We start from the raw sequence: 13,827 nt of genomic DNA, 5'->3' as shown, positions 1-13,827 counted from the left end.
CACAGTACACAAAGAATTACCCCTGCATTTTACACAGTGCATATCTATTTTGGTCCTCATTTTAAAGCTCCATCATAAATAGCACAAAAAAAACAGCACAGCACATTTTCAAATGGGCCTTTTCAATACCAAGCACTCAAAGAGTCATCCATCCCAACGCTGTGAAGCAGAACCCATAGGCACTCTGAGCACCTACCTACAGTCCACCAGCTTTCCCTGGTGGTAGAAGGAGGTGGGTGTGATCTCACCGAGCAGACGACCAATCCGTGGGACTCGGCTAACACCAGAGCAGAGCAGGTAGCCGCATAAGACGTCACTGCCACAGAAAAGGTCAAAGGGTGTGGGATATCGGGGAAGGCAGCAGTGGAGGGAGAAGAGAGAGGAAAACAAGGGCAGTTGATAAGACCACATGATTGAGGCTCTCGACAGCTTTGGAGGCACTTTCACACTCAAGGAGTTATGGCCATAACATTGCAATCCAGCGAGTAACAGCCCATTGGCTGACAGTATCACAGTCAAGGCAACATGCAATTAAAAAATACGATTAGTGCCCCCTCTTGGAGCAAAGTGACTGCAGTTAGCCTCGTCTGTTCACATCCGGAGCTTCTACATTCTAAAATGTAGCAGTTCCCCAGGATAATGGTTAATGTAAAAGAGAGCAGAATCTGGTCATTTACATTCATTTCTGCAAACAGCAGCAATGTGAAAATGAGACCCCCGTAAACACAAGAGCAACATACATCCAGGTAAACAATTGCTCAACACACTATACACAGGCAATAACACCGCCTTCCATTCTTTGTTCACCACTTCCTATTAACAAACCACTAGAAGCTATAGAAATAAGCCCTTTCCTTGTTTGTTTTCCCCCTTTCTTGTTGCCTCACAGATCTGGAGTAGAAATTGTCCTGAGTAATAACGCAAGAAGGACAATATTACCTCAGCAACCTGCTTGATACCTGACAGCCACTTTTGTTCATAATGCATCTTTGACATAATGAAAGACTTGGTATTTGTCACCTCGCTACCAAACAGTGTTGGGAGATTAAATGCTTGGTCAAAGCAGTTGGTTTCACGAAGCACATTGAGGGAGGAGTACAAGTCCGAGAGTGGTGTAGGGAGAGAATTCCTGAACTCGGATCCCAGGCAATTGAAGACATGATTAAAACTGGGAATGCTTAAGAGGCCAAGTGAGAGGAGTGCAGTGACCTCAGAAGGTTAGAGCAAGAGAAGGGAAACGTCCTGGAGTGATTCAGAAACAAGGATGTGAATTTTAAGATTGATGTGATAATTAACTGGGAGCCAGAGTAGGTCAGTGAGACCAGGGAGTGATAGGCAGATAGAATTTGCTGTGAGTTAGGACACGGGCAACAGACTTCTGAGTAATTTCAAATTTACAGAGGATTGATTGCAGGAGGCTTGCTAAGTTCTGTGGAAGTATTTGAGTTCTATCACATAGTTCTGATGACAGCAGTGGGATTGCATATTGTGCATGGAGGATATCAGGCACACGTAGAATTTCACCAGCCTTTCATCTCATAGCTTACAGCTTGGTGTATCTGCTGTAGGTAACTGTAACCGTTGCTAAGATGTAGTTATGGTGCCCTTTCATTTGATCTCACTACTGCTTGTTGATTGCATACCAATATCTCCCTCAGACCTGCCAGACTGGGGTGACCATAGAACCATATAGTGCAGAAAAGGTCCTTTGGCCAATAAAGAGGGGTGATAGTGTTCATGAGTTCAATTCTTTGCCATGACCCAGGCTTAACTTGATAAGGCAACCACTAACAAATTCAATCCTATCTACCATGCCTATGAGCCGGGCATAACCAACTGCTCTTGATCACTGTGGGATTCTGCTTTAACTTAGCAATTAATTTTTTTCTGCTTTCTCCTTCAAACATAGTCTAGGGAACTCATCACCATCTCAATGGCTCACATCAATGATCCCAGGAATGAAAGGCTTAACATATGAGGAACATTTGAGGAATCTGAGTTCATTGGAGTTTAGAAGGATGAGGAGGCTCTAATTGAAACTTACAGAATACTGAACAGCCTGGACAGAGTGGATGTTGGGAAGATGTTTCCATTTGTAGGAGAGACTAGGACCCAAGGGCACAGCCTTAGAGTAAAGGGAAGACCCTTTAGAACAGGGATAAGGAGAAACATCTTCAGCCAGACAGTGGCGAATCTATGGAATTCATTGCCACAGAAGGTTGTGGAGGCCAGGTCATTGAGTATATTTAAGACAGAGATAGGAGAGTTCTTGATTGTTAAGGGGATCAAAGGTTACAGGGAGAAAGCGGGAGAATGGAGTTGAAACTTATCAGCCATGATTGAATGGCAGAGCAGTCTCGATGGGTTGAATGGCCTAATTTCTGCTCCTATGTCTTATGGTCAAAAGAGATTCTTGAACCCCAGAATGATGCCATTGAGCCCACTGTGTCTGCACTAGCCCTTGGAAAGATCCAGTTAGCCCATAGCTCTATCCCTATGACCAGCAATATATTTCTCTTCCCAAACAGCTGTCGAATTTCTCTTTGATAGTTATAACTGGATCTGCTTCCACCGCCCTACAGATCACCACATTAAAATGATAAAGGATTTCCTCTTTCTTGTCCTCAGTCATTTTGACAAATATGTTAAGTTGATGTCCACAGGCTAATGACCCTCCTGCCCTAGAAAGCTTTCCTTGCTGCAGATAGACAGTTATCTTACAGCTAATGGAACAGTGGTATCAGAAGGAAGTCCTGTTCTAACACTTGAACCACCCAGCAGCATCACTGGTCATACTCAATGAGTTGTCCTAGCCCAGAGCCCACAAAACTGGGTACGCTGATGAAGAGAAACCAAACTGGACCAGCTATAAAAACACTGCAGTTACAAGAGCAGATCTGAGGCTGGACATCCAGCAGTGAGTAACTCGCCCCCGATTTTTCAAATCAAACATTAAATAACAGGCAAATAATTTTTTTCACATACAAGTGTAACTTTCACTTTGAATAGTCAATACAAGGACACACCACACACGCTAAAAGCACATGCATGACTGCCCATATAAATATGATTGCACCACATGCAATCTTACATCTCAACCTGGCCTCCGGTATGTCAGATATCTCATGTACAAATCAATGGATTTGGCCCTTGAGTAGCTTTGACCATAAGCTGCATTCTGCCTGAAGATCCTGGATGCAGTCAATAATCAAACAGTACAATTCTAAAGTACCTCCTTAGCTAAGTTCACAACAATCTTGATGCCACAGAATTCTCAGATGTCCCTTTCACCAACACCTCTAACAATTGGCTGCCTCCAGCAGTGGTCTTTTGGGTTCACGACCTCTGAGTTTTTTTTTACGATCAGCTGTCTGTCCTTCTTAACTGTAGACTGCACACATTAACACAGCCCTCGCTCTAATCTCCATGCTTCCTCAGCCAGATCAATTCTGAATTGCAGCTGCAATTCAGTCGCCCAGTTAACCATCTGTTTACCTTTTACTTCAGCTCCATAGCAACGTAGATCACATAAGCATTTCTTGATAGTAAAATGCTTGCTCAGAAGTCCAATTACACCCTTTTCAGGGTGCGCCTTAATTTCACTTTGGAATTAACGAGACAGCTCACAAATAGACAACATCGAACATTTACCAAAACACAAAGGTCACCACAATACAGCCACAGTGCTGTTAGGGGTCATGGGGGTCAGGTGAGGGCTGGCAAGAGTTCCAGGATTGGGATCCACTGAAAGTGAAGGAATGGTGATGTATTTCCAGATCTAGATGTTGTGTGATTCGGAAGGGAACTTGGTGGTGTTCCCATGCATGTTGCTCTTTGCAGTAGAGATACAGGGTCAGAAAAGTGCTATGAAAGGAGCCTTGGCAAGTTGCCACAGTGTGTTTTTGTATATGCCACCCAGTGTGCGCCAGTTGGTGGAAGGTGTGAATTTTTGAAGCATTGGAAAGGGTATCAATCAGGATGGGCTGCTCTGTCCTGGCTGGTGTTGAACGTCTTGAGTGATTTCGGAGCTACGCTCAACAAAGCAACTGGACAGTGTTCTATCACACATTCCTAACTTGTGCGTTGCAGAAGCTGGATAGAATATGGGGGAAAATCAGGGGGCGAGTTACTCACTGCTGGATGTCCAGCCTCAGATCTGCTCTTGTAACTGCAGTGTTTTTATAGCTGGTCCAGTTTGGTTTCTCTTCATCAGCGTTCCCAGTTTTGTGGGCTCTGGACTAGGACAACTCATTGAGTATGACCAGTGATGCTGCTGGATGGTTCAAGTGTTAGAACAGGACTTCCTTCTGATACCACTGTTCCATTAGCTGTAAGATAACTGTCTGACAGCAAGGAAAGCTTTTCTAGGGCAGGAGGGTCATTAGCCTGTGGACATCAACTTAACATATTTGTCAAAATGACCGAGGACAAGAAAGAGGAAATCTTTTATCATTTTAACGTGGTGATCTGCAGTTAGTCTGATGCAGTGAAAGTTCTGATGAAGTGATATCTTGTGCAGCAGCTTTCTCTCTCTCTTGGTTTTGTGGGAATACCTTTCTTTTTAAAAGCTATCATTCTCTGGTCAGTGTGGACTCGATGGGCCCAACAGCCTGCGTCCACACTGCATGGATTCTAAGATCTTCTGAATGGTGCAGGGCTCAAGCTCAGTCTCTGGACCAGAGACTGATGTGTAGCAGAGACAGAGAGGGGCTGTACTGCTAGAGGGACTACCTTTCAGAGGAAATGGTAGCCAAGGTTCTGTCTACCTCGTACAATACCTGGCTTCAAACTCCTCCCTGCACCCACTTAGTAAAGCCTTTCACTAATTTAACTCAATGGGGAAGGCACGAGAATTGAATGAAAACCCTTTATTATCGAAACGACATTGAGTTCAACAGTTCAGTCGGGACAACTGCTCACATATCCCCGCCTAGTATTGGGGTTAAGTGCCACATTATGATTGAATCTTTCGGCAACTGGCATTACCACTGGTGCTTGGGCCCTGTCACGGCAAACTGCAGTTCTAAAGCAGCAACTCTCGTACGCATTTGCCAATTGTTCAACAACGTGGGGATAAGATGCTGCGACTAACAGCAGGATTTTTCAGACCACGCTGGATAGACTAGATAGACTCTGGGACATCCACCAGCTCCCCTCACCCACCATCAAGTCCTCCCTGTGGGATGACAGCTGTGTCCACAGACTGCCCTGCGCAGGAGCCCTCTCTACACAAAGGTGGCCTAGCTACTGGGTTCAGATTTTGCTTGGAAGTTTAAAGAGTTGCACATCTCCTAGCTTCGAGACCCCACCTTAATACGATGGCAAGCTTACCATGCTGCCAGTAATGGGCTAATCTGGGGCAAGTCACCGCTGGGTGACTGTTCCCCACACAGGGAGGGACTCTGACTCCCACTTGACCCCGATGTCAGGGTGCTAGCTCAAAACCCTATCCCCAAATCACATGCTTTACCCGCACCAAGGGTGAAATGTTAGCTGTTCCTTTCCCTACAGATGCTGCCCAGCAATTGAGGGGGGCAGGGGGGGCACATTGTTGGAAAAGCACGGCCTTAGTAATGTAACTGTAAAGTACAATGTAAAGGTTAATGTAAACGCAAAGGTAGAACTTGGCAAGGCCCTGCGCAGAGTGTGGGGATCCATGCTGGACGGCCACGATCAGCCCACTAAGACACGAATCCTGTCCCCAATGAGTGACGCCCTTCCAGGCCTGGACCCCGTAAAACTAACGTCAAGGTCACACGCTAAGGACACGTGACGCATCTGCTGCTCCTTCAATTCACCGCAGCCACGGCCAGAGACCCATCAGCAGGCAAATCAGGAGCAGTTCTGCACGAATTCCCAGGGACTGAGCACCCTCTTTCCTTACTGACAGGTTCCTACTTACTGTTTACTGCACTGCAGCCATTTCTCACCATCCTTCCCACAGTTCCCTTTCTCAGTCCCTTCCGTGTTGAGCTTCTCGTAGCAGAACTTGTCTGAGCCCCTGGCCTCTGTGGATGAGAAACGCTGTCACCAATCTCGCGCGCCACGCTTTTGTAGACCAAGCCCGGATTTATTAAAGGGGGCAGGGGCATGACTTAGTCCCCTCCCCACCATCACTTCGGGTGCTAATGCTTGTCAAGGTTAAATATTGCGGACGACAGTCAACTGATTGGCTAACCACGCGCCTCCCAGCCCATTCAGGATGGTAGCCGTGCCCCCGAGATGGCTGACCCAATCAGAAGGAGCAACGGCTCAGCAGCGCCACTGTGAATGATGGCTGTTACTGGGGCTGCACCTGGAGGTTACCCGCTGAAGTGATGTCAGGGAGGCCCATGTGTGGGCTGGAGGCCGGGGGGTGGTGTGGTGGGAGATTTTGTTATATTCCTCAAGGGGGAGGAAGCAGCAGTAGAAATGGGAGGCCCCACACAGCCCCTCACCAACCCCAATCCAAGGTGTTCACGGTGGAGGTGGGGGCAAGCAGAGATTACAAAGTGGCCCGCTCAGTGACACAGTTGCGGGGAAAATAGCTTCAAAGGCAGGAAGAAGCCTCTGACTGTCCAATGAGATAGCTCAATGCAGACAGGTCATGTGGAGCCCTCTTCTGCTCCCGGCAAAATAACATGGCAGAGAGAAGGCATTGAGCACCCCAGCTGACAAAGGGCCGAACGGCCTTACTCCTGCTCCTATCTACCACATTTTCTCATGTTTATCTGGGCAGATGATCAACAGCAACAGTGTACTTTGACAATTCCCTAAATAAGGTGTCAGATCAGGTGTCACCGCAGTTCACCGAGGAACCGGTGTGACTATTTCTCGGCCTGTAGCACCACCGTACTGTTTAGAAAATGACATTTTGAGCCGTGGCGTCTGTACACAACCTCCAAATAGTGACTGTGATCACTTGACTCTGTGAGACGACTATGTTTTCAAATGGTCTCTATTAATATAAGATAAAACAGAACGCCCTGGAATAGGGTGTTGTGAAGTTGCACTGACCTCTGCCTGGAGATAGGCCTATGCGATTTGTTAGCCATGGGAGATAGAGCTCCCAGGACTAATCCCTGATGATGGTCAGGCAGTGAGCTTTAATACCTGGCCTCAAAGGAGAAGGTAGCTGAGGGCTGATGTTATAGGAGTTTATAAAGTCATGAGGGGCATGGGTAGGGTGAATGGTCAAGGTGTTTTTCTCCAGGAGCGCAAAACTGGAGGGCATAGGTTTAAGGTGACAAGGATAAGATTTATAAGAGACCTAAGGGGCAATTTTTTTCATGCAGCAGGTGATGTGTGTATGGAACGAGCTGCAAGAGGAAGTGGTGGAGGCTGGTACAATTACGACATTTAAAAGGCAGCTGAATGTGTACATGAATAGGAAGGGTTTAGGGAGGTACAGGCCGAATGCTGGCAAATGGGACTAGATTAATTTAGGATATCTGGTCAGCATGCATGAGTTGGATTGAAAGGTCTATTTCCATGCTGTACATCTCTATGACTCTCACTCTCAGAGGCAGTCTTCCTGGGAGCTGGGGAACAACACCCACAACAGGTTCTGCTATGACTAGCAGAGGAAGAGTACTGTTTTTGGGTTAACCACCAAGTGATTTCTAGGAAACAAGGACTGTAACATGTTGGAGACCACAGAGCCACAAGTGGAACCTTACAAAGTTTATGCTCAAAGTGCTGAGCGAGGGGAACTTTGTTTAAAAGGACAGTGGACAATTCTGAGTGAAGAAAACTGAGAAAATCCTGCAAACGGCTGGAGAAGCTCTGGACATTAGCTCAAGGTTACATGTCAACTCAGAGTGCAGAGCAACATATAAACACGGCATAAGGTTATTGATTAGAAGATAAGGCAGGCAATTTTATTTTGTATTTTAGTGTATTATTGATTTTGACTAATATTGATTTTGGTTGGTTTGTTGCAGTCAAAGTCTTAGAACGTGAAATCTTGTCATGTGAAACCTCGTATAGGTCAGAGGGAAATTTGTGTTTCGTTTTAAAGGTTATCAGTCTCTCTACTGGGTGTGATGGCAAGTGGAGCGGGGTAAACACCAACACTGTACGGCATATGGTTCACTTACTTGAGCCCCAGATCAGTTTGCATTGGTTGTTCCTTGTTTTGCATTCACCACTGAAGCATCGGCCCTGCAAGATGAAAAACAGCCATGGTCAATTTAGCTTCTGAATCATAGATTCCCTACAGTGTGCAAGCAGGCCATTTGGCCCATATCAACCCTCCAAAAAACATCCCACCCAGACCCAGCCCATCCCTGTAACCCTACATTTCCCATGGCTAACCCATCTGGCCTACACGTCCCTGGACACTATGGGACAATTTAGTATGGCCAATCCACCTAGCCTGCACATCTTTGGACTGTGGGAGGAAACCGGAGCACCCGGAGGAAACCCACGCAGACACGGGGAGAATGTGCAAGTTCCACACAGACAGTCGCCCGAGGGTGGAATTGAACCCTGGATCCCTGGCCCTGTGAGGCAACTGTGCTAACCACTGAGCCACCCCAAAAGCAGGGGACACAACCTGCTTTGGAATCACTCCCCAACAGGAGACTGTATGAAGGACTAAAGTGCACCCACCTGGTTAAGGTCGCAGGTATATCCGTCCTGCTTGTGAAGGTTAGGTGGGCACTGGGGGGAAGAAAGAAACATGATTAAAAGTGGTAATTGCATCGGGGTGTATGGTACAGAAACAGGCCATTTGGCCCAATCAATCCATGCTAGCAGCTTGTGCCGCACTTAAGGGGCATCCCATTTGATTCTGTCAATGCTTCAGGTCCATAACCTTTCATGGGAACTGCAAGAGGTACAGAGCCAAGGACAAAGAGGGCAGGAAAAGTATAAAAAGAGAGGCGGAGGGCAGGAAAGATAAAAGGGATAAGGGTTCAAGGCAAATGAGACAATTAAAGAAACAAAAGATGGGCCGGGGGGAGGTGTGAATGGTGGCAGGAGCACAAGGACAGCATCACGAAATATTTAAACCCTAAGATATGAAGCTATAAGATTCAGGAGCAGAATTAGGCTATTCTGCCCATCGAGTCTGCTCTGCCATTCGATCATGGCTGATACATTTCTCGACCCCATTTTCCTGCCTTCCTCCTGTAACCCTCTTCCACAGCGCATTGCTGTAGGGGGGGGGGGGGGGGGGGGTGTGGGGCGGTCCCCAGAGGAATGGTACCCTGCGCAGACCACCCCCCACCTCCATCATGTGACAATGTGCAATCCCCTAACCCCCACTGCATTTTTCACTCCTCGCAGCTCTGGCGCAGCCCTTGCCTACTGCCAGTAGGTGCCAACACCAGAGAGAAGTCTGAAGTTGCTGAAGTCAACATTCAGGCCAGACAACGTGCCCAGTGGAAAGACGAAGTGATGTTGGATTCACGTGTAGACAGGGTGGTGAAGAAGGCGTTTTTTACGCCTGCCTTTATTGGTCAGTGCATTGACTTTAGGAGTTAGGAGGTCATGTTGCAGCTGTACAGGACATTGGTTTGGCCACTTTTGGAATACTGCATTCAATTCTGGTCTCCCTGCTACAGGAAAGACGTTGTGAAACTAGAAAGGGTTCAGAAAAGGTTTACAAGCATTTTGCCAGGATTGGAGGGTTTGAGCTAAAGGGAGAGGCTGAATAGGCTGGGGCTATTTTCCCTGAAGCGTCAGAGGCTGAGGGGTAACATTATAGAGATTTATAAAATCATGAGGGCATGGATAGGGTGAATAGTCAAGGTCTTTTCCCCAGGGTAGGGGGGAGTCCAAAACTAAAGGGCATAGGTTTAAGGTGACATGGAAAAGATTTAAAAGGGATCTAAGATACAACTTTTTCATGCAGAGGGTGGTGCGTGTATGGAGAGGAGAGAACTGCCAGAGGAAGTGGTGGAGGCTAGCACAATCACGACATTTAGAAGACATCTGGATGGGTACATGAATAGGAAGGGTTTAGAGGGATATGGGCCAAATGCTGGCAAACGGGATTAGATTTATCGAGGATATCTGGTCGGCATGAACGAGTGGGACCAAAGGGTCTGTTTCCATTTGTACATCTCTATGACTCTATGACTGTATTGATTTTCAAAGGGATGGTGTAGCAGGCCGAGGATGGAGATGGCAGAGTCGGAGCAGAACGGTGAACCGGGGCAAGCAGGCAGCTGGAAGCTCAGGGTCCCATTTGCAGATAGATCAGGGCCATGTGAGTCACTTCTTATTGGCGTTACGGCACATAAATCGGACTTGACTTTGCAGTGATCTGTCCCCAAGCTCCTTGTGAAGCACAGCAGGAGTCAGGGGTCTTTCTCGTAAGATGCCACAAGAGACAGGAAGGCAAACTGGAAGCAGAATGACACCGGGATTGAAAAGGTTGAAATGTGAAGATAGCTCAATATGGGATGATGTCAGGACGAATTTCTTCACACAAAGGATGCTGGAAATCTCAAAGTCTCCCTCTCGTTCAAAAGGTGGGGGGCCAATTTACAATGTTCTAAACTGTTTGGGGTCGCTTGGGCAAAGCAATTAAGGAAATAGATCCAAGGCACAGTAATGAAGCTAGGATATGAATATGGTTTGGAAAAATCGTAGTTAAATGTTGAATCTTGTGTATACACTCCCTCCTTAAATGTTGACTGAGGCAGTAAAGAGCAAAAAACTGGGATGGAGCCAGGTTTCCCCGAATTCTGGTCTCTACAGTTTTGATCCTTCAGGAAGGCCTCAGGCCTCAGTAATTCCTAAAGGGCTCCTTTTCACCAGCTTTTTAATGGGCCTGGGCAAGATGGACCTTCCTGGGGTCAGATCTTACCGAGACGGCCTCTTGAAGAAACCCATATCTCCGATCAACAGCAATTTGGGATATGGGTCTACTATGCGGGGAGATGTCGCTAAGGGATTGGCCGCCTACCCATTGATCCTCCACCCCTCGAAGAACTTTTGTGTACTTTGATAGCGCGGATGATACAAACCTGCCCGGAGTCTCCTGTGCAGTACTCCGCTATATCACAATCATTCACCGCATCCCGACAGTCGTATCCTCGTTTTAGGAACTGCGTGTAAGAACAGAGGGGGTTACTGGACTTTCACCTTTCCAGCTTTTCACATCACTTCAAAAGGATTTGTCAGGTCATTGCTCTTTATGCGGAGCTTGCTGTACACCTACTACATATCAAACACTCTCTTCTGACTGCACACCACTTTTGTGACGCCCTGAGGTCACATGAGGCTCTCTACAAATGCAATTGGCCTGTCCGCCCATCTTTCACCACCTCAGCAGCTTTGATGAATCCATGGTGTGGTCTTAGAGATTAGGGGCCAGATTTTTGCAACAGGATAGGAACGCTGCTCCCTGGATCAGTTCCACGTCCCGATGCCACGTTGGACTAACTGGCACTACACAAACTTCCCTGCACAAGGCCCCTAACTGTGCCAGAAGCAGTTCTGGTGCTGAACTAGTACCCCATTAGGAATGGCACTTGCCCTTTTTAGTCAGCTTATCAATCGCTCCTTTCAGAAGTGAGCGGCTTGCCAATGATCACTCCACTCGCCCTCATTTGCAAACACACAGCACATCCCGGGGGGCATCGGAAGATTGATGTGCCAACTGCGAATGTGAGATTCAAACTATCTCCGAACCCAAAGAATCTTTGTCCCCACTGGGGATTGGTAATGCAGTCCGGGGCCATATTTCTGTATTCTTTCATGGCATGGGGGCTCGCTGCAAACAGTTTCATCATGGATTCAGCTAGAGTTCACGCACTTGTAGCGATTGTAAACACTCAGAATAGGAGTCCCCCGATTGTTAATGTGGTCCCATGAGGGAGCCCTGACTGACAGATATAGACAGGATCTGGTTATCTGACTCTGAAATGAGGCAGCACTAAAGTCTAGGACTGTTCATGTGTAAATAAAGGGTGACTTGGTGACAGGGTACTGGCCTCTGTGGAGTTATTTCATGCACTGTTTCCTTGTTAACTGTCTGTTGGCAGTGCCAGTGTGTTTTCAGCTGCCTGGGATCCTAAACTCTGAAGTTCGCCTCTCTGAAAACTTTCCACCTCTTTACCTGTGCCGGCTCCTCTCAGACGCACCTGAAAAACCCGCCCCCTTTTTTTCAATCGTCTCAAAATCTCCTCACGTGGCTCCGTGCCAAATTCTGCCTGGTAACGCTTTCCTGTGAAATACTTCAGTGTGCTATGGATAATATGTAACTGCAAACTGTTGCTGTCCATCAATTTACTAACTGAGTCATCATTCCCAGCTAACAATCATTTCTTGCATTTAAAGGAAAGATGGCCTTCCATTAATGGAGTGTCTTTCAAACCCATAAGAGGTTCTAGAACATTCCACAACCAAGCGAAGTGAACTTATACCACAGGGAATGGCTGAATTCCTGCTGGTATATTCCATGGTCCTGGAATTATCTAAGACTGGAAAGATTGCATGTGAAGCCACTATACCTACACTGTAAGTGGGCTGACGCACCACATCAATCGTAGTTAGTAGGGTAGGCCAGGGACACAAAATAGTGATTTAGTCAGCATTCTGCACAGCTCCTAATTTTGCTCAGAAAACATCTTACAGTTTGAGAATGTCAGAAATCACATGACACCAGGTTATAATCCAACAGGTTTATTTGGAAACACAAGCTTTCGGAGCCTCAGTCCTCCTTCAGCTGTTAGTGAGAGAGGTAGTATCAGACAGAATAAAAAAGTAAAAGATCAAAGTTTCACACCATTGACGAGGATGTGCTGAACAAACCTAAGATGCTGTTAAATCTTTAACCAGTTAGAAGGTTTTAACTGATTAATATGTATATGTAAATCCCCGAATCCCTTTCAAGTAGCAGTCCTGAGAGAGCTAAAGGTGTTATCAGTGTAAAGAAGAGGTGACATTTTAGGTCAGACAATGCATGTTAAATGTGAGACCTTGTTTCGAATCTGTTTGCATTTTAGTTTGGAGTCAGACTGGTTTTATTTCTAATGTAAGAATTTATAAAACACCGTATTGACTGACTGTCTATAAATTGTGTGTTTTTTGAACAAAATAAAATATATCTGCAAATATAAATTCACCCCGAACGTTCACAGGCGTGTGTGTGAGGGGGGTAGAGAGTGTGTGCGCGTGTGTGAAGGGGGAGAAAGAGTGTCTGTGAGTGTGAGGTGGGGGTAGAGAGAGTGTGAGAGTGAGTGTGGGTGGGGGGAGGTGAGACAGTGTGTGTGAGAAGGGGTTCTCGCAGCAGACACCGAGGAATTCGTCATACGCTGCAGGCAAGGATGCCCCGAGGCATGGTACATTGGCGAAACCGTGCAGACACTATGACAATGGATGAATGGACACCGTGCAACAATTGCCAGACAGGAATGTTCCCTCCCAGTGAGGAATTACTTCAGCGGTCAAGGACATTTGGCCTCAGGTCTTCAGGTAAACATCCTCCAAGGCGGACTTCGGGATACACAACAACACAGAGTCACCGAGCAGAGGCTGATAGCCAAGTTCAGTACCCATGAGGACGGCCTCAACTGGGATCTTGGGTTCATGTCACACTACAGGTGACCCCACCACACTGTACACTCTCACACACAAGCATGCATACACATACACACACTCTCTCCCCCACACACACACACACTCTCTCTCTCTCTCTCCCTCCCTCCACCTCGCACACACTCTCTCCCCCACAACACTCACACTCACTCTCCCCCACTCCCTCACACACACACACACAGACACTCACTCACTCTCCCCCCTCACTCTCTCTCTCACACATGCATGCACACACACACACACACGAATCTATGGGGTGAATTTATATTTGCGGATACATTTTACCTTGTTCAA

The 13,827-nt window shown here is 46.9% G+C and overlaps 1 protein-coding gene across 1 annotated transcript in view; it reads right to left on the bottom strand.

Annotated features, from left to right (window-relative positions):
* LOC109929169 (disintegrin and metalloproteinase domain-containing protein 23) overlaps positions 1-13,827 on the bottom strand; it is a 157,917-nt gene that overhangs the window by 45,239 nt on the left and 98,851 nt on the right. Inside the window, 5 exon segments of the mRNA XM_048598692.1 lie at positions 197-316; positions 5,903-6,008; positions 8,079-8,142; positions 8,593-8,643; positions 10,959-11,039. Coding sequence (XP_048454649.1) covers positions 197-316; positions 5,903-6,008; positions 8,079-8,142; positions 8,593-8,643; positions 10,959-11,039 — 422 coding nt within the window.

The sequence above is a fragment of the Rhincodon typus genome, chromosome 7 (genome assembly GCF_021869965.1).
Source record: "Rhincodon typus isolate 14 chromosome 7, sRhiTyp1.1, whole genome shotgun sequence".
NCBI classification, from domain to species: Eukaryota; Metazoa; Chordata; class Chondrichthyes; order Orectolobiformes; family Rhincodontidae; genus Rhincodon; species Rhincodon typus.
This window is presented reverse-complemented; position numbering and strand designations above follow the sequence as displayed.